The sequence below is a fragment of the Pundamilia nyererei genome, unplaced genomic scaffold (assembly GCF_000239375.1).
Source record: "Pundamilia nyererei isolate P.nyererei 1_Seehausen unplaced genomic scaffold, PunNye1.0 scaffold00172, whole genome shotgun sequence".
Lineage (NCBI taxonomy): Eukaryota > Metazoa > Chordata > Actinopteri > Cichliformes > Cichlidae > Pundamilia > Pundamilia nyererei.
The window spans coordinates 670,099-693,533 of record NW_005187573.1 but is presented as its reverse complement, the minus strand read 5'-3'; the positions used below and the strand labels follow the sequence as shown (position 1 = coordinate 693,533).

Here is a 23,435-nt window from a genome sequence, read left to right as displayed (position 1 = left end):
ACTGCTAATTAGTTTTTATTTAATTAGGTTTTTGCTTTCAGTTCAGTTTAGTTTCAGAGATTTCTTACACCTAGTTTGAGTTTTTTTAATTAACCACAATAACATTGCTGTTTAGGCCTGTGACAAGAGCTGTGTGCTGACTCCGTGTGACACCTACACAGTAGGGAAAGGAGCAACATTTGGAGGTACCTGGAAAAACTAGTAGTGAGCCTTGAACACAGACTGTAAAGAAAAGATGGGAGCAGCCACTTTGCCGTCACTCGTTTGTGGACTACTGTTTTAAAGCTTCAGATATAGTATTTTGGTCATCACATCTTGTTTAATTTTTCATATTTGGATGATAAAGTGGAATGCCAAATTAGCAGTGTAGGCTAGCTAGCTTGGTTAGCTAGGGTTATCTACAGAGGTACAGGGCTAAATGGAGCTTAACTGCTTCTTGACAAAAAAAATATAAAATTTTATTTCAAAAATAAAATACCAATGATATTTCCAAATTAAAATAAAACATTTATGCTATTTATTTTTTCTTATAGGGAAACCTATAACAAGTTAGCATTTTGCTAATAAATGTCTTCATTGGCTTCACTTCTTAGCCCTGAAAGCTGCCGCTTGATCTCAACTTCTTTTGGACGCTCCAACAACTCTTACACTTTATCCACAGGAGCTATTTGCTCGTTGCAGTTTGCTTGACTGGGGCTCAGCAGTTGACTTCACAGCAACTTCCAGCACCAACTCGCAACCAGTCTGGGAATACTAATGTTTCCCTAGCAACCAGTGGTTGCCAGGCAGTCACCAACCAGTCCCTAGCCCTTTGTGACTGTGGCCTAGCAGGCACACTGATTGTGTGAGATGTGCAGAGAAGATGCACTTTGCCCCTGCCTACACTGCTACAGTCACAGCCCCTGAATGACAAGGGCATTTTTATCTGACAAAAAGGATATAACAAGAAAATGATTACAGGTGCATTATGGGTATTGGAGGCTACCTCAGTCGCTACTGCATCAGTTTCTACTGCATCACTTATTTTTTGTTCTTGTTGATCATGCGATACTAAGTTGCTTTATTGCAGCTTTAATGAGTATTGATTTGCAATTTTATACATAAATGTAGCAGGATGAGTTTAAAAAATGACCAGAGGCAGCCATCCTGACAATATGCTTACAGGACTCAGCGACACATGGCACAACGGTGGAATGATGCAGACCCAGATCGAATGGATTTATGCATTTCAGTCATCCGAGCAGCGTGCTGGCTCTCACTTCATGCTGATTATATCACAGGCGATCTGCTCACTTGTCACATGCTTTTTGTCAAAGAGCTTTAGACCGAATCACCTTATGTAACAAAAACACACTACTCTGCTCATCTGCTTAATCTGACCCTGAGTGGATAATGCTTCTTTTTTGGGGGGGTAGAGACACACAGTTTTCTAGCTCCAATCTTCCAACAAGCACTCTGCTTCCCAATCCGTCTTGGGTGAGGATCTGGCCTCAACCAGCGATGATGTGTGTCCTTGTGTATCTTTTATTATGACAAATGCTCCTGCCTGCCCTTCTGTCCTTGGTATTACCAAGTTACCCCAACCACTCTCCTTATCCCTCCTAACAATGTTATATTGTTAACATGTCAATACTGCTGCTCAGTGAGTGATTCTCCTATTATGCTGGAGCATAACAACAGGAAACACCGATGGCGGGTGTTTTGAGTGGAAGCCACATGACACACTTAAAGCCCCCTCGATCCTCCTCGTTGAGCGAGTTGTCAGGGCTTTTTTCCAACCCACCACCCGTAACAAAGAACCGCCCTAAATTTATCACGCTAGACAAACCCCTTTAAGTTAATTACACCACACTAAGGACAACAACGTTGATGCGCGCTGACACAAAAACACTCAGGGTGGATAGGGCTGAGCGACCGGGAAGCCCCGGGGGGCAGATGCTGTCTCAGCCAGAGCATCTCTGCGAGAGTACTGCAGCACTCAGTGGGGCAAAGAGCAGAGAGGGGTGAAAAGGAGAGGGCAAGCCTGCTTACAAAAGGGTAAAGAAAGCCCTGCTCAAAGAAGTGCAAAGGTTCTGCTGTTCGGGATATGCACACTAGGGCCACAGTTTGCTCACAAACAGCCTGATGGCAGCTGATGATCGAGCCTAACAGAGCCAACCAGTACGGATGAGGCTTGTGAGGAGGAGGAAATAAAGCTCTCCTAACAAAAGAAGATGAATCTTCATTAAACCTAGCCTCCTTTTTTAAGGCAACTTTTATCGCAAAAGATAAGTAAGGCTGTTGAAAAGTCCTCTGGGTTATGGAAACGTTTTAGGACGGATTTAGTGTATCAGGCACAGAATGTTGAGACTTTATTTGAGTGATTACAGGTGCATTTTACACATCACTGACTAATTCGGGATCTGGGCCACCAAGGGCAGACAGACATGTTTCAGAGAGGGATTAGAGCGGGCTTTGGATGTGTATCATCTTCATGCACCAGACTCATTTTAAGTGTCAGATCACATCCACATTTGTGTATTAGAGACCTACCTAGATCTCCTTGAATGCTGTTGTCATGAGAGGTCCTGCTGGACGTGGTGGAGTCTCCATCACTGGGCCAGATGTGGCTCGCCTTGCGGAGTCCAGTGATGCAGGTGTCAGAAATCATTCCCTGCTGCTTCAGGCGAATCTGAGACAGAGGTGTGGGCGGGCTGCTGCTGTCGAAGGACTGCTGGGAGGGTGAACGGCTTTTCTCCCTGTACATCTGATAGGTGGTGGGGCTGGGAGACACCTGGCTGGACTGGCTTGAGGAGAAGTCCTCTTCGCTGGAGGTCAGGTTCTCGTTGGAGCTGCAGTCCGGCGTGTAGCCTCCTCCCACGTCGTCGAAGCTCCCTGGAGAGTAGGAGCGCCTCGGCCAGGTGAGGTGCGTGTCCTCATCTGTGCCGTGGTCCCTGATGTGGATGACTCGCATATCCCCATCACCCATCATCCCCCCAACGTACACGCTGGTGTAAGCGTGGCACTCCACCGGCTGCTGCTCAGATTTCCCCATAGAGTAGCGCCCCTCGCCTTCTTTTAGGGGGTGTGGGCTGACCTCGGAGTCTTCATATGACCCGTTGTAGCTGCAGTTCCCCTCGGTGGATCTGCCTCTCTGAACGGCCTTGCTGATATCCCCCGTGGCGGCTGACAGGTTCCCTGGGAGTGAATGCAGGGACCTCTTTCGCTCCATCTGCATGGCTTGACAGCCCAGGTTGCTGATCTTGTCTGAAACCTCCCTGTCGTTGACTCTGACCAGCCCTCGCTCTTGATGATACTCCATGTTTGCGTAGAAGGGTTTCTCTTGGCCTCCTGTCACTGACAGCCCCTTGCAATCTCCCGCTGTGTGGGAGTTTGCCCTCCTGATGCGCTCAAAGTTGGATCTAAGAGCTGCCACCGAGCCCGGACCCACTGGGAAATCAGGAAGCTCAGAGTCTTGGCGGACAGGTGACACCCCACCCTTCTGTTTGCTGTCAGGGGCACAATCCATCTCAATGTCTGCATGAGGTTTGCACTTGACTGTCTTACCAGGCCCCCTGTACTTGTGCTGCTGCTCCTCTGCTCCTGCCTCATCTATGCTGGACCTCTGGCTGTCTTCATCATTTGTCTCTGCCATCCTTTTAAACCCCCATCTCTTCCCATCGTAAGACTTCCTCTCCTTTGCGAGCAGAGTCTGCAGGTAGATCATGCGAAAGCGCTCCTTGTTTACTTCCTTCTCCAGGTGTTTGATGGATGACTTGCATTTGTCCAACTCCTGCTCAATGTTCCCCAGTGAGTTGAGCTCCATGCTAGGGGGATCAGACTCAGGGAACTGCGCTCTCCATGCTTCCACAAACCCAGCTGGCTCAACCATTATTACTCTGACACAAACTGTTCAATAAGCTACCAGCAGAAGCATTTCCAAAGCTCAACTTGACTCTTTCCAACAGCTTCCATCGTGCTACGAGTTCAAGGTGTTTCTCAGAGTAATCCACTTAAAAGGGAAATAAAACATACTTTACAGTCTTTACTCACAATCATAAGAATCAAATCCGCTTTACTCCGTTTAACAAAGTCCAACAAAATGCGAGGTTATCCTTTTCTCCAACTTGATCTCCTTCTTGCGCTGTTCTCTGGAGATCGTCTGCCTTCCTCTGTGCTTGGTGTCAGACTGAGTCCTGCAGCTCTCTGGTGTTTTGCCTCTGTCAGTCGCAGCTGAGAGAGGCGGGGCTAAGTCAGAGATGTGATTTAAACCGCAAACACATCAAAATGAACACTGCTGGTTTTCTGAACTGCTTCTTCTTAACCCCAAACTGTCTCCAGGTACAGACGGTTACAGCTGAAAAATAGGAATCCACCAGGAAATGAAAACTAGCATGACAGCACAGCTATTGCGATATATGTGGTCTTATAAAAGGAGACAAACTGACACTTTCAAAGTAAGAAACCCTGCCTGTCCCACATGGTGAGGATTTTGTGATGTTGTGTGTGCAGAATCTCAGATAGATGAAGAAAAAACGAGGTTCACAAAACTTTGTTGTAAGCGCAAATACAGCCTGACCTCTTTTTGAGAAACACACTAATCTTTCCTTCTTTCCCACCCAGCTCCTGGCGTGATATTTTGCAACACCGCACACTTGTCCTTTCAGTTACGTTCTGAAAACTAGGGCTAATCCGACCAAAGTTCAGCGTGTAGAGAACTGAAATACAGTTAACATGTGAAAATGTCGCCTCCTGGCGGTGCAAAAATGTTTGAGTTGGTGCGTTCAAGTACACACCGGACAGATTATTCAAATTTTAGGACTGCCTAAACATTGTGTTGCAGTTACGGTTATTCTGTCCGTACCACACTTTCTATTCTCACGGGAATTAAATTTTAAACTCGATGCTCACTACATATTCTAGAAAATTGTGTTTTTATTCACTTTAGCTTGGAGAATTGAACTTATTTGATATGTTCACCTCAGGCAAAGGGTTTATATATGGCATTGCGCTCATATATTTCGATCGTGAATGACACTAGACTGAGGTTTTCTTCATTTACTCCTCTGACCAGTGATTGTAGAATACTTTTATACCGCCACTGTTTTGTCCGTTGAACCAAAACTATATTTTGGATTAGCTGAACACAACTCTTGAACGGACCGTAAGAGCGACTTCCGGTTAGCAACCAATCAGTGACGCCGTCTTTATGGTTTCCACAGTAACCGTTGCCTTTCCTTCTGCTAATTAACTAGCTGCTTAAAACTTGTGTAAGACGATTTTGCAATTGTTGTTATAATTTCTGAATAGTGACTTCCTAGCGCAACCAGCAATATTTTAAATAATTATTTTACGGGTTTGCGAGCTAAGCTATCTTAGTCGACGACAGAAAGCGTAGTTACGTTAGCGTTAGCTGGCTAATCAAGCAAAGAAGAGCCACTAAGTGCATCAAATCACACTTTTCCAAGATGAGCGAACAGTTGAAATTCATCGTCGAACAGCTGAACAGGGAACCATTCAAGAAGAACTTCAATCTCATCACGTTTGACTCACTTGAACCGATGCAGCTGTTGCAGATTTTGAACGATGTTCTGGCTGAAATCGACCCAAAGGTGAACCGATACTTTTATCAGAAATCTTTACCAACACTAGACGCTAAAGTTCATTACACTTGTTTCAGGGTTAACACCGAGTGATTATGTGTGGTGTTCATAGAAATAACGTGAGACTCTCACTGATGTTTATTATTATAGCAAGCCATAGACATCCGTGAAGAAATGCCTGAACAGACTGTGAAGAGAATATGTGCTCTGTTGGGGATGCTGAAATACAAACCTCCTGGTAACCTCTCTGATGTGTAAGTATCTGCAGGCACTTTCAGCTAAATTTCCCCTTATCTAATTCTGATGTTTATAATGTTGACAAATTGTCGTTGTACGCTATTTCTTGTTTCACTCAAAGTGTTTTGTTAGTTTGTTTTTTTAATTCAACATCTATAACATAAAATAGTTTCAGGGTAATTCTGGGAGACGGGCACCTTCTTGACTTTGTAGATTAGGCTTCAAATTTTATTTATTGTTAAAGCTTGTATAGTCACGGCTGGATCAGGTGATCCTGAACCATCATGGTGCACTGAGCATCTCTTTCATCTCTTTCCACTCTTCAAGTGTCTCTTGCAAATAATTTCAGGAAGGGTCCCCACCCCTGGTGGAACGTTTTGTTGGTATTGTACATATGGGACATGCCCATTTGTACTGGGCATATGGCCCACAATGATGATTCAAAACTGTGTAAACACAGGATGTTTTGGCTTTTGATAAATGGGTCCTGTGAAAAATCTTAAAGTATAAAAGACCAATTGTTCGTATTTTGCCCTTGTTTCTCTATACTCTTTATTTTGTTTCCACTCACCCTTCAGCCAGTTCTGGCACATTGCTGACCTCACTTAGCCTGGTTCTGCCAGAGATCCTTTCCTGTTAAAAGGGAGTTCTTTCTTCTTGCTGTCACTAAGTGCTTGCTCACAGAGGACTATGGGGCTGTTCTGTTTTTCTCTTTAATATTGTAGGGTTGTTAGCTTATGGTACAAAACACCATAAAATGATGGTTGCTGTGAACTAGCACTGTATAAATCAAATTAAATTAATTGATAAAATTAAACTCAACATGCACATCATTCATAGAGCTCTCATTTTTTTAACCTTTTCCTTAGTTTTCACTGTTTACAGTGAATTCACATAAATAAAGTACCTTAAATCTTGTAATCACCTCACTACCAGTGAAACGCAGCAGTGGATCTTCCATGTTTTACCATTCACCTTCTGCAGTTTGAATCAGCTCTCCTCCTTCATCCCTCCCTGCAGAAGCAGCTTCAGACAGGGTCTGGTGACTGGCAGCAAACCTGTGATTCACCCAATCCTCCACTGGCTGCTGCAGAGAGTCCCTGAGCTGAAGAAGAGGACTTACTTGGCTCGTTTTCTTGTTAAGCTCGAGGTGCCTGCAGATTTTCTGCAGGATGATATCATCAATGACACTTATCACCAGGTTTGTCAGCATATTAAAGATACATACACCTCCTGGATTACTGGAACTGCTATTTTAATACAAAGGTAAATAATGTGTGTTGACAGTATGAAGAGCTGGTGGAAGGATTTAAGACTTATCATAAGGAGTGTGAGCAGCTGAGGACTTCAGGCTTCTCCACAGCAGAAATAAGAAGGGTAACAAATACAGTGGTGTGAAAAAGTGTTTGCTACCTTCCTGATTTTTTTTTTTTTTAATTTTTTGTATATTTGTCACACTTAAATATTTCAGATCATCAAACAAATTTAAGTATTAGACAAAGATAACACACGTAAATGCAAAATGCAGTTTCTAAATGAAGGTGTTTATTATTAAGGGGGAAAAAAATCCAAACCTGGATGGCCCTGTGTGAAAAAGCTATTCCCCCTAAGCCTAATAACTGGTTTGGCCACCCTTGGCGGCAACAACTGCAATCAAGTGTTTGCGACAACTGGCAGTGAGTCTGCAGCGCTGTGGAGGAATTTTGGCCCACTCATGTTTGCAGAATTGTTGTAACACAGGGAAACTGGAGGGTTTTTGACCATGAACTTCCTTTTCAAGGCATCTCAATTGGGTTCAGGTCAGGTCTTTGACTAAGCCGCTTCAAAGTTATTATTATTTTTTCTTAAGCCATTCAGAAGTGGACTTGCTGGTGTGATTTGGATTATTGTCCTCCTGCAAATCCAAGGGCACTTCAGCTTGAGGTCACGAACAAATGGCCGTCATTCTCGTTTGTGATGCTTTGGTAGATGGCAGAATTAATGCTTCCATTTACTACTGCGAGACTTCCAGGTTCTGAGGCAGCAAAACATCCCAAACCATCACAATACCACCTCCAGGTTTTACTGTTGGCATGATGTACCTTTTTTTTTTTTTTTTTAATTATTATTATTTTTATATGTGACATCAGCCTTTTTTCTTTTTGGGGTTAGGGTTAGGTTGTTTCTTTAGATCGTGGCATGATGTGTTGTTTTTTAAGATATTTGTGCCTGCTCCAGCCATCAGACCGGTTCTGTTTTCCAAAAATGTCGTTTATCAGAGTTAATTCTTGATTTAACATGAGCGGTAATTAGTTTTCCACACAGGACCAGGTAGGTCTGAAAAACTTTTCTCCCTTAATCAATGAAATCATCCTTTAAAAACTGCATTTTCTATTTATTCTGGTTATTTTTGTCTAATGTTAAAATGTGTTTGACCTGAAACATGTAAGTGTGATAATTATGCAAAACACTAGAAAATCAGGAAGGGTGCAAACACTTTTTCACACTGTAGTCGCGCTTTACTCTTTACTACTTTTTACTACTCTTTACTACTACTACTACACTGCTTGTTAGAAGTTACTGATTATAATCTTTCGTCAGTATGAAACTCACATATGATTTCAATTTATATTTGTTGTGTAATAAATGACAGTAGAACTTTTTCATAAGCTTAACTGACATTCATGACATTAATTCATCTTTTCTGCAATAACAGGACATTAGTGCCATGGAGGAAGAGAAAGACCAGCTCATCAAACGTGTGGAGAGGCTGAAGAAGAGGGTAAGGCAGACTGCTCTGGGAGGCTGCGGCACTCCTGCAATGCTTGGAAGGCTTTAGAATTGACTGTGGAATGAAAACATGACCTCAAACATATATTATCAGCTCCTCTAATAAACCTGACAGGGATGTGACAGGCTGCAAGGCTGCTTAACAAGGCTAGAAGTAATGAGGTGCTGAATTTCTAGGTCTTACTTACAGGCCCTGTTAAAAGGTGAAACCTGACTCTGTCAGAGGGTCGCAGTTATTTTTGCTGACCCTCCGATGACTGCCGCAGCACTGAATGGTGTTTTCTTTCCACTAGGTGGAGTCGGTGTCTAACCATCAGCGGATGCTGGAGCAGGCCAGGCAGCTGCGGGTGGAGAAGGAGAGGGAGGAGGCGCTGACTCAACAGAAGCAAGAGCAAAAGAATCAGGTAAATACTTGGGATTACTTGTGTCATTTATCAGCGCTTTTGTTCATCACAGTATATTTTAGCAAGTCATGACAATCAAGTTAAACAAGTTTGTGGGCCGTTATGCACACTGCCTTTTCTCACTGTCTTTTGCTTCTCCTTTCTTGCTCGATGGAGTTTAAAAAAACAAAACTGTGTCTGGCACAATCTGGGTTTGGATTTAATGTGGAGTTTTCTGCTCACAGAGTTTTTATTGTTTGTTTTAGTTTTTTGTTTTCATTTCAGTTTAGTTTTGGCTGATATATCACAAGAAAGAAACTGAACTGAAATCTGTGTAGGAATTCTGTAAGAACAACAATGATTGTAGAAATATAATTTCTTGGGAAAAAGCTTTTAGAAACCTTATCTTGGGCCATTTTGGGCAACCTTTGTAAGCACCTTTTTATCACTTTTGGCTGTTGATTCTATAATAATTATCTGTCTGTGACTATTTTTGTTAGTGTTTAGTGAGCGTTGTCACACAGAATCAGCCCACCAAAGAGTCCAGTCTGGCCCACTGGCTGGCTTTGAACACTGTAAAGGAGGGCATAAATTTTGTGCTTGTTTGTAAGTTTTACAGCTTTTCCTGCTGATGTAGCCCTCACCCATGACCATTCATAATACACCAATGTCATTAACTAATAGAGAAACGGCAATGACAAAACAGAACAAGGATATTTCCTGTGAATTAACAAGTAATTATAAATGCAGGATATTCTGGGCAATGAGCTACCAGAAATTTTACTGTAATTTTATACAATTATTTCTACAATTTAAGCCCTTTTTTTTTACGGTAGTTGAGGTGACAGATTTCTGTCTTCTGTACACTGACAAAAAAGAGGAGTTTCACTGGTCACACAGTGAGCTGTATGCAACAAATGATATAAAATGAGTCTAATGTCTGTAGTTTAATGCTGTAAAATAACTGGCCAAATTGGTGCTCAGAGGATTTGCAGTGTGACTGCCAGGTGGCAAAACTAGATTCTAGAAGGACTTACTTTGCTGAGTGAGTTTTCTATTTTTGCATTTGTCAGATTTTAGCATTTAACATAAGAAGTGTACAACAGCAAAAAGATACGATACAGCATTGCAAACAGTTGGCGCACAGTCTCATTGGTATCAAACACATCCACGACTGCTGCCTCAGGCTGACTAACACATGTTAAAGTCTTCTTTTTATTTTCACTTTCATTGTTTCTAGATATTTTATAGACTGAAAACTGGCACATCAATGCAGAAAACAGGAAGATGATTTCATATGAAAATAGTGCTCTGATTTCCTGACAGTGCCTGTATCTGTGACTGTTTTTGTGTGTTCAGCTGTTTCAGGCTGAGCAGAGGCTGCTGAGATCAGAGCAGCAGTTGAAGGATTTGCGACAAGCTGCAGCAGATGCTAATCCAGAGAGTGAGTAGCCATGTCCCTGCTCCATGTATACAGCTGGATGGGTGGATTCAAGGTCACAACAGAGTGTGATGCGGGTGTCTCTCTGCTAACGGGCTTTCATCTGCTGAGACCCTCTGATTATGCTGATCTTTGAAGTGCTCTAATAGAGCTTATCTGATGGTGAAATTGTCGCCTTTTGTTCTCATCTGCTGTTGGCATCTTTAGCCAAATGAGAGATTTACACATTTGCAGTTTCTAAAACGACTGCAGTGCAGACAGAGATGGACCTGCACAATTAAAGTCAATAATCAGACGCGCTACAAATTTTTTAGGAACACTAAATGGGGCTGCTGATGTTTAGTATACATTTAATAAGCGCTTGTCTTTCTACAATAACATTTTGGCAGAATAGTTTTTTTACCATATATTTTTGATATTAGGCACTGAATGCCTGAAAGAGGTTTAAAATAGCTTAAAGAAAAGATTGGTCTCTTTCAGGCTTAATGAAGCGACTCGAAGAGGAGATCAAGATCAACTCCTACATGGTCTCTGAGAAGCTTCCCAAGGAGCTGGAGGGCATGAGGCGTACCGTGCAGTTCCTGCAGAAGGTGGCATCAGAGCCTGCGATGGGCCAGGCTGATCTCCAGGAGCTGGAGGACAAGGTCTGGAGGACCAGGGTTTGGTATTATGCTTGTGTACCTTCAAGATTCTAAATGTCCTTTAATTTCCTCTTTCACAGATTAAAGAAGCAGATTCTCAGATAAACCAGCTGATTGAGAAGAGGATGATGAGATATGACCCCATGGATGACAAACTCTCCCTTTACAGACAACAGGTGCTGACTGTGTTCATTCTTTCAGTCATCTTTCATTGTTCTGTCTAGTTTTGACTCTTTAATCAGCTACATTTTTTTCCCACAGGTTAAAAGGAACCTTAATGTAATTCATGTTAAGAACACTGTTACTTCTGAGATCATAATATAAAGTTGTAGCCGAGCAATAAGCAAACAAATTTTGATACAGTTGTGCCAAACATCATATTTAATTACTTTAAAATGAGGCTCTTAGGGAACAATGTCTCATTTTGTTAATTGCTTCTTCTGCTCACATCTATGGTAAGAGACACGAGGAGAGGAATCCAGGATGTGCAATTTGTGGTATGATAAAAGGGGCATGTCTGCACCAGTATAGTACACACACCATACAAACTGGAAATTTTGGATGTTTATGGAACAGAGACCTTTCAGAATCCACAAAAGGGACTACAGAATTATATTCATAACAGAGTTGGAGGAAAGATTGATTGCTGAGCAAATGGAGCTTGCATAAGTGTGCGTAGAACATGCAAATAGACCAAAGGATAGGCCTGAATGCAAAACATCTTACTGTGACCCTGTGTTTATTTCAGAAAACTCAAATTCTTAAGGTTTTTCACTCTAAAGATGTATATTGTACAATCATTCATCCCTTTGTCCATCTGTTCCTAAATAGGTTAAGATATTTTTCATTTGAAAGGTCAACGACTGAACACTAGTGATCTTTATTCTGTTCTCAGTGTGTGTCATAGGAAAAATGTTTGGGTTTTTTTCAGCTCTTTCATTTTTTCATATTTTCCATGGATTTATCGTGTTTGTATACGTCTATAACCTGACCCTTGTAGGCCTCCATCATCGCTCGAAGGAAGGAGTCAAAGGCAGAGGAGCTTCAGGAAGCAAGGGAGGAGCTGGCTGCGGCAGAGAGGGAGCTGAGGCAGAGGACAAACCAGACACAAGGCTCAGATGGGGAAGAGGTCATTCGTGGTGATGAGGTACACTGCCGGTTCACACACTCACTGCAATATTTGCTGGGGATTTTTGTGTGTGTGTGTGCGTGTTTGTTTTTTGTTTTTTTGGGGCTCCACAAAAAAGGAGTTTTTAGAAACAGGACACCGCTATCATCTCCAGCTTTATCAAAGAAAGTGCTAGAAGATTTGCAATCCACAGAAAACACAAGAGGCTATTTTTGTTCTTATCCAAACACAGACAGGCTCACTGTCTAATGTTACTTATCCCTTTTCCCTGCTCTCCCCCACATTCCCATGCACAGTCATAAATAGAACACAAAAGAGAGAATGTCCAGAACAAGGATTGTACTGGACAAACTTCCTGAAAGTTGGCCTTTTTCTTAATCTTTAGTGTAATCAGTCTCCTAATTCAAGTCAGCTGGACAAAAAAACCTTGAGCAGTCTTTGGGTATAGAGACTTTGCTCTCTATTTATATCCCATGACAAGATGTACTCCTTGTCCTTTCAGACACGTGGTATGGTTTACTCATGCCGATCAGTTGAAGTGAACTTAACATAGAATAAACTTAAACAAAATCTGGCGCTTGAATCAAAAAAGACTTGAGCAATCACTTCTCAGCGGGCCACTAGACTAAATTTAAAGTTACAGAGCTGACAGTGACTGCTCTGAAAGAGCAGAGAGATGCTAATGAATGGGAGCTGCGCTGGGACCATCAGAGCTCAATTTTCTAGAATCAGTTTCCATGGTTTCCTAAAGCTGACACCAGCACAGCGCAGCAATATTGCTGGGCCCAAAGTTGGATCCATGATCCCTAAAAACAAAAACAAAAAAAGATTTTGTACACTGTGATTTTCATCCCAAAATTGTTAGTACAACCAGTAAAAGCATGTAGTAATGAGCCCCAAAACCTGTTGAAATCCAGGCTGTTCCCCAAAAGGCACCAAAGCCAGAACAGCTCTGCATTGACATTATGTTAGTGGTAAAGAGGATGAAAACACAACAGACCTCACAGCAGAGTTTCCATTTAATGTAAAATGGAAACGCGGCACTTTTGCAAATTCTTTTCCTGGGAGCGTACTGTTAGAGTGATGCAGATTCTCAGCTGAGGGAACACATTTTATATGGCAGCCTTTTGAACCACAGAACAAGCTGCATGAACTGTGTTGGCAAAGGAATGCATTAAGTTGCTGATGTGGAAAATGTGACTTTGTATGTAACTATTAACTACATTAATAGTAAAATACGTTATTATATTGCATCATTATTTTAAACAAATGGGACAAATGGACATGTTTGGTTACACAAAAAATAGACACAAACTCTCCACCACGAAATATAGTTAGAAACAGTGAAGTATCAGGCACACTATTATATTTTACATTAGTCATGAAAATGTATTACAATCAATTTGAGACTCTTTAACTGAAATTGGAGAGCTGTTTGTAGAAACAAAGAGGCCCTTGAGACGACACATGAATGAAGTGAATGGAAAATGTTTTGTCAAACGCGGCTTATCAGACTCCTCCTGTAGTTTCGGGCTATCAGCCGCAGTGGAGATGATCACTTTATCAGAGGTATTTTCCATTCTGACCATTACGTGTCATCACATGCCGCCCACCAACTGCAGGGTCTCTCTGAGGGGGGATGACGGCATCTGTTCGTCATTGGTTGGAAAGTAACAAGAAACCATTTTAACCAGCATCCTCGTCACTCTGGTTAAATTTAGTCTTACTTCAGTCACAAATCCGACTAACGCTTTTTTAAAAAACTTGAAATAATGTGGATTTATTTTGATTTCCTGCTGTTTGTCCCACGTGCAGTTATTTGGAGCATACGCTGCACGGTTGAGGGCTTTGTTAACTGGTCTGCATGTGTGTGGGTGTACTGCTGAATGAGCCACCGTCCATTTTAACAGCAGTTGTTTTGGGGATACAGTGTCAGGAACACTATGCAGTATAATTCTGCTGTGTTAATTCCTCTTGCGGTCACGTCTGCCCTTGACGTTCCAAAATACACAAAGAATAAATGTGCGCACAAACACACACGCATTGATCCGCACGAAGCACATTCTGTGATTTCTGGGGCTGTTCTTCTGTGTCCGTGTTCATTTATAGCTGCTCTTCATTGTGGAGGAGTTTCAGTGTGTCCCAGCAGACATTTGGGGTGGGGAGTAAGTGAGCATCCACTTAAAGCAGTTATTCTGTCAGATGAAGCTGTTTGCTGCACATAGCTGGCTGTGAATCTCAAAGGATCGGGTGACTCTTTCAGATCATAGCATGGCCTCCAGGCCTCCTCATTGCAGCCGCTGCTGTTCTCTAATCCCTTCCCTCCCCTGGCTCAAGCCATTGTCTTCTCCTGTAGCCTTTCATAGTATCACAGCTGTGCCGGACACCATGCCTCCAAATATAAACTGTGTTTAGGCCTCTTTCATTGCAGTTTCCATATCAACTTTACACTTTCTTTGTTACAGCAGGTTTTAATGTGCTTCACAGAACCATCAATAATATCAAAATGTATGTGTCTTGGTATTTTGAAGGACCTATAATCAATATTTACATTAGATAAATGGGGAGGGTTGCATCAGGAAGTGTAGGTGACGTAAATTCTTTGCCAAATCAAACACGCAGGTCATCAAGAGTGAGACTTCTATATCGGATTGGTCGGGTCCCAGGTCAACAACAACCACCTCCAGTACTGTTGGCCAGCAGTGTGCCAGTGGAAACTGTGCTACTGTTGGCCGGGGAAGCGTGTTCGGAGGTAGTAAGGGAAGGAAAGGCACGAGTGTGGGGGTGTGAATAGGGACCTGAAATGTAGGGATTATGATTGGTAGAGGGAGAGAGCTGATTGACATGATGGGGGGAAAAAAGGAAGGTGGATATATTGTGCAGGAGACTACTTACAGGGAAACAAGGTCAGAAGCATTAGAGATGTACTCAAGCTGTTCTCCCATAATGTAGATATGTAGAGAAATGAGCAGGGGTGAGCTTGTGTGAAGAGTAAGTGAATAGTGTTGTGGAGGTGAAGAGAGTATCAGATAGGATGATGAGCTTGAAGCTTGAAATTGAAGGGGTGATGATGAATGTTGTCAGTGTGTGTGTGTGTGTGTGTCCAACAAATTGAATATTAGGTAGAAAAGGGAAAGGAAGTGGCAGAGAGGGGAGCGAGTGGTGTTTGGAGGAGACTTCAGTGGACATGTAGATGAAGGACAGAGGTGAGGAGGTGGTGTTGGGCATGGATGGTATTAAGGATAGAAATGCAGAGAGACAAATGGTAAAGCTGTGGTGTTCACATACTTTAAGAGGTGATGTAAATGAGTGGAGGTAGGTGCATGCAGATGGCCTATATTCTATGCAGAAGGTACAATATGAAAGAGTTTGGATACTGCAAGGTGGGGTCCAGGGAGAATCTGAGTCTGTAGGATCACATTAAGAAGAAGAAGCAAGTGAAGCCAGAGGCAAAGATTAAATGGTGGAAGCTGAAGAAGGAAGAATGTTGAGCCAGAGTTCAGGCAGGATTTGAGCTTGTCTCAAATCCTGCCTGAACTCTGGCTCAACAAAAGTAGCGAAGAGTTACCAGATGAATTGGTGAGGAAAGAAAACGAGGAATTTTGTCTTCTTTCCTGGAGGTATGATCTAGAGAGAAGAGGACTAAAAGTCGGTAGTAGTAAGACAGAATGGATACGTGTACTCGAGAGGGAGGCAGGTGGAAAGGTGAAGTAGCAAGTAGAGGTAGTAAAGTTAGTTGACTTCAAATATCTGGGCGCAGCAGCTCACAAGAGAGGTGAAGGAGAGTGCAGGCAGGGCGGCTGGGGATGAGTATCAGAGGTGACATTTGACATTAGGATAGCAGTGAGAGTGAAAGGGAAGGTTTACAAGACGGCATTGACACCTGCTATGATTTAATGTTAGCAGATGGTGGCACTGGAAAAAAGACAGGAGGCAGAGCTGTAAGTGCCAGAGTTGATACTAAAATCTTTGATGGAAGCGAGGGAAGTACTAGAAATGAACACAGAGGTACAGTCAGGTTGAGTTGTTTGGAGACAGTCAGAGAGGTAAGGTGGGGAAGGTTTGGGCATGTGTAGAGGAGGCATAGTGGACCTATTGAATATAGAGCTGCTGGGTATTTTCATGCAACCTTTGAGTAACACTAAGGCTACGTTCACACTGCAGGTCTTAATGCTCAAATCCGATTTTTTTGATCAAATCCGATTTTCTTTGTCTTCTCGTTCACACTACAAATAAAAGTGTTCTTATCTTCTCCGGCGCTGATAATTGGCGTCTGTCAGTGACGTAAAAGATGGATTTAATGCGACTTGACCGTTCAAACAGCAGTCGCTTTCTGAAACATCGGATATGTATCGGATTCAGTACCACATACGAAAGTGACCCAGATCAGATTTGAAAATATCGGATTTGTGCCGATAACACTGTGGTTAGCACTGTTGCCGCACAGCAAGAAGGTCCTGAGTTCAATTCCACCATCAGGCCGGGGTCTTTCTGTGTGGAGTTTGCATGTTCTCCCCGTGTTTGCGTGGGTTCTCTCACCGTCTTCCTCCCACCGTCCAAAGACATGCAGCTTGTGGGGATAGGTTAATTGGATAATCCAAATTGCCACTAGGTGTGAATGTGCGAGTGAATGTGAGTGTGAATGGTTGTCTGTCTGTTTATCCAGGACTTACAGGCATGTCCATAATGTGTTCCTTCGCATTTGTGACTAATGCCGAATTCTGTTTCATTGTTCTTCTAAGATGAAACGATTAGTGGCGAAACTCCGCAGCAAGGGAACAGTATACAAGAAGAAACGCCAGGAAATCGCTGAGCTGAAAGCAGATTATGGAGTCGTGCAGCGCACAGAGGAGATTCTCAAGCAGAGACATGATGCTGTCCAGCAGAAACTGGTAATTCCTGATTTTGAATTTCATGTGAGAGAAGCAGAATCATTCATTTATTTACAATAAAGCAGAGGAAGGACTGGGATTCACAACTTTACGTTACTTTGTGAAGACTATTGTGATGCTATTGTGAGGGAAGTCTCATTAAAGACACCCTTCAGTAATAATTTAATATTTAGTATTTGGACCTGGACCAGAGAAATCTTCCTAACTGCTCCTGCTGTCCTCTCTGAACTGTCATATTCATACAATAACCGCCCCACCTCCTCCCCCTTCGTCATACTGTCAGTCCAAATGTGTTGTTTTCACTTGATCCTCCCATTCACATACTCTCTGCTAACAGTGAAGTGGTAGAAGTTTCCTAGAAAGGGCTTCACACCTTTGTGTGGTCCCAGCACCTGACTTGTTGATGGGCTCTCTGACGCAGGCTGAGCTACTATTTCTGACGGTTCCATCTGCTGCTCCTTCTCTGTCTGCATCCCACACAAGGATTTGATAAAGCAATGGACGTTTTTTTTAAAGCATCATACCTCCTTATGCATTTCAGAGATCAAATGACAGACACCCTGTTAATGTTAATTTTACGTGGAGCAATATTCAGCCCCAATTCCATGAAATGTATAAATTGTAAATGAAAACAGAATGCAGTGGCTTGCAAATCTCATAAACCCACATTTTATTCAAAATGGAGTATTAAAACCTATCAAATGTTTAACGTGAGAACATTTTAAGAAATCTATTAGCCTTTTTTCAATTTGATTGCAGTAACATGTTTCAAAAAATGCTGCAGCATGGCCATTTTTACCGCTGTTAGGCTGTTTACCTCTGCCTTTCTGCCCTTTTTTAATTTCCTCGATGCTCTTTTTATACCCAATCATTTATTGACCTGTTGACAGTAACACGATTGGTTCCTGAAATGGTGAAATGTTTCAGTTTAAACAGCTGGTATGTTTTCTTGGTTGTATTGTGAATAAAATATGGGTTTATGAGATTTTCAGATTGCTGCGTTCTGTATTAATTTGCATTTTATGCAGAATCCCAATTATTGGGGAATTTAGGTGGTATGTCTGAAATCAAAGACAATATTCCTAATCATTAAAAAACAATATCTGACTATTTGTGCTGTGTTTTAAAGCAAGCCGTGGAGGCTGAGAAGGGTATCTCTGGCTACAGTGATACTCAGGAAGAGCTGGAGAGGGTTTCTGCCATCAAGAGTGAGCTAGATGAGAAGAAGGGCCGCACTCTGGATGACATGTCTGAAATGGTGACTATACTTTTTGGGGTTTTTTAAAAATCTGAAGTGCTTTTTGACTTACTGTAGGCTTAGTAGTTACTATAGATACATACTGATTATCGATTATTTAGTCTGTTCTCAGTGAGTTCATATAAAGCCAGGAGAAGAAACAACTGAGTGTTTAAAGCAGTCTGCACTCTGAGCTTTTGATTGACATGGGTTACTTGTACCTCATTATTTGAACTTTTAGCCATCTTGCTAAGAGCGTATGAGCAATCACTATTGGAACATTGTATTTATGACAGAAAATAAGGAAAAGCAGAGCATGTCCAATTTAATGTTCTTCACATCTTCATTCGGATGTAGCCAACACAGTTACAGACAGAACCCCGATAAGCATGCAGTGTCTGCCATAGGTGTAAAAGGCTTATTGCACATGTGCCAACAAATACTGTTAGCATTGATGATAAAGTGAACTTAAATGACATAATTGTCTCCAGTGTTGTCAGTTAAAGCATAACTTTAACTTTAACAATGTGTGTCTGTGTACATGTGTGTCTGTGTGTGTAGGAGAATATGATATGCCACTGAAAAGAAAAGCACCAGTGTTGCAGTTTAATTGATTGAAGCCCATTTAGCTGATTCAGTTTTAGGGCCCTTGTATTGTGGATACAGGCTCACTGTAATTTGTAATAGACTTTTTTTTTTTTTCTTCTTTTACCGCCCACATTTTGTTTTCCCACAGCAGGGAAAAGGTGAAATTTATGATCCTGTCTTGAGCTGGACAGTGAACCAGCATGCGCACACACACAGTCCATTATTTGAACTATTCATTTAGCCACCATTTATTTATCTGCACTTTCCCTGGAGTTTGGCCTTTAGGGAGTTTATGAAAGTCTAAAATAACTACAGCCAAGTGAAAATTCAGCACAAGTTAGCAAATAATAACCTCTGTGTTGATGCTCGGGATATTTAATTAAAGCTGAAAGTTTGATTTTATTGTTATCAGTAATGGGAAGTTACAACAAGAATGCTAGTTCATAACTTCCATCATCATCCTTTTGTGTGGAAGCCCAGGACATCAGTTGTGACTTTTTTATGAATTCGGTAGCGTGTGTACTTCTGCAGACTGTAAGATTGCTTGTTAATGATGATATCAAATATACCTGGATCCATGCTGAAAGGACGCTGTTACACTAAAATTTTAAAATGGCATTTCAAACCCATAAAACTGAAATCTGGAATGTTTCAATCAATACTTACCTACTTACACACACACGCTAAAGGCACTTTCTCCAAATGTTGATCTGGTTGACAATGCTGTCTAACTTCATCATTAGTCACAGTCGTATTACCTGCTGTTTACTCTTAAGTCTGTGAATGCATACAAAGGTACATGTGTGTGTGATTATTGTAGGACTCCTTTTTTGTGTTTTGTTTTTATTGTTAATGCAGTGTGTGCCGTTATCTTGTGTTTTTTGAAGGTGAAGAAGCTAAACTCAATGATAGTGGAGAAGAAGTCTGCGCTAGCACCAATTATTAAAGAACTGAGGTCACTGAGACAGCAGAGTCAGGTGAGCATCATCTGAATTATTAAACGAGAACTTCAAAGAAACCTCACGGCACATCAAACGGTGTTTGTAAAGATAGTTTGATGTGCCAAAGACCACACCGAAACAAGGACCTTCAGCTCACATGACAAAGCAGCATCCCTGTTTAACACCCAGCCTGTCAGAAAAGGGATCCTGGCAAGAATTTGGTACGGATTTTTCATTACAGAGTATAACTTTCAGAAAGAGTGGGTAATTCATGCTCCAAAATATCTTCGGTGAGTCCTAATTCTGTTTCTGCGAACAAGTAGAAGTTCACTTTTATATTGTGCTACCATGGACAAGGTCCATTAGGAGTAATTTGCATGATCCATAAATCAATGTATAATGGGAAAGCATCCTGCATCCCTGAGCTAGAGCAGAGGATTTAATTTTCCTACATGTGTGCCCAGAATTGCTCTTACATCTCAATGGGTCACGTCTGTTAATGAAGAGCTGCAACGGGAAGACATAAATAGACTCTGTAAGAAGTTAAAGTGCTAAAACTACAGCTGGGATCTTTTGTTGACATTAAACAGTGCTGTGAGCGGGACACGAGTGTTGATAATAGTGCATTTGTCTCAGTTCTGACTGTCTAGTAATGGATTTGCTTTTCTGTTCCGGTGTGTCCTGCTCGGATTCTTCATAGGAGTTAGGCCAAGAGTATGAAGAAAAGAAGGCACAGTATGAAAGCTGTGCTGCTGGTTTGGAGAGCAACAGATCAAAACTGGAGCAGGTATAATTATTATAGTGCAAGGGTTTCATATGCACAGCAGTTTAGGTGAATTTTACGTGCTTTTTTCCCCCGTGTGTTAGTACATGTTTGATCTTTAGCATGGTTATATAAGAACGCCCATCCTCTCTTTAAATCACAGGAGGTGAAAGCACTGAGGGATGAGATGGCACAGAAGGAAAACCGATACCATCATATCAACACCATGTCGCAGGCAAGTATTTTGAAAAGATACAGTAGTTACTTAAAGCAGGACCACAGACTGTGCACTGTTATCGCTGTTTTTAAGCCAAATTAGAAACATGAGTGCATACAATGTTGCAGCATTTTGTAAGCCACCTGCCCCCACAAGCACCCACTGGGACAAACTGTAAACTCGGATCTGTGCCTCTCTGTCCTCGGCAGATCCTTGAGATGCAAATACAGAGGGCAGCTGAGGAGATGAAGGCCTACGTGTCTCCTGATCCGCAAGAGAAGAAGAAAGCCATGAGGTGAGCCTGCTGAGCCAGGCCAGCCAGCTGCTTGCGAGATGAATGGCCTTTTTTATTTCAGCAGGCTCTCATTACACTAAAGCCAGTTAATCTACTGCCACTGTTTCCTTGCTGTTGTGATGACACACCTTTATTTTTAATACATGGGGTGAAATCAGCTTGAGAAATGGCTGTTGCACACATGTTACTAATCTTCCTCTTGTTCACTGTAGGGAAGTGTACATGAAGAATATTTCCGAACAGGAGTTACTTGGCAAGGTGAGAAAAGTGTGCTGAGCGAGTGCTGACCCAGCAGATTCTAGGACGGGTCAATACTTGGAAATATTCCTTTATTCTGTCAAGAACATGATCTGAGGACACACAGGTTAGCCAAGGTGGTTTCACAGAGTTTGCTTTGGAAGTAAAGTACCGTAATGCATAGTAAGGAATACACCTGAACATTCACATCAGGACACAAAACCAAACAGTAAATTATATGTATTACTCTATAAAAGTGCAAGCAAATTCTTTATAGAATTCTCTAGAAATGCCATAAATATGCATCTAGTTTGCAGAGTTGAGGTTATATTAACATATATGGCATCAAATCTGAATTCTGTCTTTGAATAAATGCCAGTTGTTTTTATCTCAGGTCTACAGAGGACAGTAGAATGTCATAATGAGACAGATTTAACATACTTTTGTTTGCACCAGGTTGGCACAAATGTGATCATGTTGGGGTTCATTTAATTTTGAGCAAACGGAGTCTGCGCTGGGTATTTTTCACCAATATCTCTTTTCACGTGTGGTCTCCAGAAGTTGCGAGAGGAACAGAAGACGGTGAGGGAGAGCCACAGCGCCAACATGGAGCAGGTGAAGATGTGGCGTGACCTAGAGCAGCTGATGGAGTGCAAGAGGCAGTGCTTTATAAGGGCAAAGAACCGGGAGTCTATCGGTCAGATCATCCAGGAGGGAGGGGAGGACAGGCTGGTGCTGTGAGGAGTCATCTAGGAATGATGGGCTGTGATTCCACTGAGTTCAGCTTAACAGAGTTTCTGTCATCGTTCTGTCACAGGCTTAATTTTCCTCATATATCTCTTCTCTTTATACCCAGCTGTTGTTTCAGTTGGAACTTTAGAACCAGACCACTAACCTAAAGAGGTGGCATGGTTTAAGATGCTTTTGAATCTCCAACTTAAAGAACACGTGCAGCGGCACAGGGGTTTTCACTTTCTGTGGCCCACAGGAGACTCCTTTCAATCAGAGTGTCCAAAGATAACAGGATACAAAGTGGTGCTCTTGGGATGTGGCCACAGTCAACTATTATTGGCACTGCCAACCATGACCTTGAGCATGGGTTGAGATTCCAGTTTTGGAATTCACTGGGAGCCCCCACTGCATTGAAACAGTCAGAATATTCTGCTTGTGGAATACTGTAATGGATCCTTTTTTTCAATATGGTTGTTCATATTTCCTGTGTTTTTCTATTAAATATATTTAATAATGATTTTGACTCATGTTTTCATTGTGACAGAGAAAAATATATGAATGTAAATTAGGAAAGCTATGTAGACTGTTGGAGTTTAAAAGAGCAGTTGGTCTGTCCTATTCATTGCCTTCATTTGTTCTGTTTTGTTTTTTCACCATGAATCAATTTTGCATCATATCTGAAGGGAAAAACTTTTATTTGGATGATGAAGATTCATATCTTTTTTAGCAGGTAACACGACACACACGTCTGCCCGCTGACTTTTGAGTGTGACACGTCATTCCCAGCAAATGTCTTCATGGATGTTTCAGGGTCTCGACCTCCCCCTCTCCCACAGGAACTTAATCTGCTGTTGACAGCCAATGTTAGTGGCCCTTGTGCCAAACGGATCAAGTGTGCTTTGTAAAAGGCTGCTTGATGTCCAGCTGGCTGGTGCCATGTTATTGTTGTTACAACACCTTGTGCTTCTTGGGACCTTATTAAGACATTAACAGATGATGCACGCCAGTCCTGTAAAACATCTGACAGCACTACCCTCTGAAGACCCCAGAGGAGGGCGGGGGATCCTTTTACACCTTTACAGAAAATTGGACCTTTGTTTTGCAAACACCTTTCACTTTAAACCTTTTTTTTTGTGGTATTGGTATGTCTCTGCTACTAGCTGGTGTAAATAAATGTTCCAATTTTCTAAGACCATCTCAATTCCATCCTTTTTTCTCTCTCTAATTAAAGCGGTGATACATTAAACGAGCAATGGACTTTTTGTATTTGGATGCCTTCATTCTGTCTGCATGAAGCTGCCTATAAAGCTGTATAAGCACATTTGGGCAGAGCATTGCAAGATTATTGTAG

The 23,435-nt window shown here is 41.9% G+C and overlaps 2 protein-coding genes across 3 annotated transcripts in view; one reads left to right on the top strand and one right to left on the bottom strand.

Moving 5' to 3' along the window:
- Positions 1 to 4,704, bottom strand: part of si:dkey-91m11.5 (BCR activator of RhoGEF and GTPase) — a 31,894-nt gene extending 27,190 nt beyond the window's left edge. Inside the window, exon 1 of the mRNA XM_005746093.2 lies at positions 2,533 to 4,704. Coding sequence (XP_005746150.1) covers positions 2,533 to 3,871 — 1,339 coding nt within the window. The 5' untranslated portion in view covers positions 3,872 to 4,704. The remainder of the gene's footprint in view (positions 1 to 2,532) is intronic.
- A 61-nt stretch (positions 4,705 to 4,765) lies between these two features.
- Positions 4,766 to 22,567, top strand: ift81 (intraflagellar transport 81 homolog). Of its 2 annotated transcripts, none has more exons than XM_013914118.1 (18): positions 4,766 to 5,591; positions 5,733 to 5,836; positions 6,840 to 7,020; positions 7,107 to 7,196; positions 8,515 to 8,580; positions 8,882 to 8,992; positions 10,331 to 10,415; positions 10,893 to 11,056; positions 11,134 to 11,229; positions 12,054 to 12,200; positions 16,925 to 17,074; positions 18,204 to 18,332; positions 19,787 to 19,876; positions 20,541 to 20,627; positions 20,767 to 20,837; positions 21,026 to 21,115; positions 21,328 to 21,373; positions 21,911 to 22,567. In XM_013914118.1, the coding sequence occupies exons 1-18, from the start codon at positions 5,448 to 5,450 to the stop codon at positions 22,091 to 22,093; spliced, it is 2,034 nt and encodes a 677-aa protein (XP_013769572.1). In that variant the 5' UTR covers positions 4,766 to 5,447; the 3' UTR covers positions 22,094 to 22,567. The 2 variants fall into 2 exon arrangements, with proteins under 2 accessions (XP_013769572.1, XP_005746148.1); XM_005746091.1 differs by having other exon boundaries at positions 20,767 to 20,838; positions 21,030 to 21,115.
- The last annotated feature ends 868 nt before the right edge of the window (positions 22,568 to 23,435 follow it).

Bases quoted from the DNA above. Each gene is read 5' to 3' on its own strand.
- ift81 (XM_013914118.1), top strand. From the start codon at position 5,448: ATGAGCGAACAGTTGAAATTCATCGTCGAACAGCTGAACAGGGAACCA. The intron at 5,837-6,839 runs GTAAGTATCTGC...CCCTCCCTGCAG, and splicing joins CCTGGTAACCTCTCTGATGT to AAGCAGCTTCAGACAGGGTC. The intron at 17,075-18,203 runs GTAATTCCTGAT...TGTGTTTTAAAG, and splicing joins ATGCTGTCCAGCAGAAACTG to CAAGCCGTGGAGGCTGAGAA.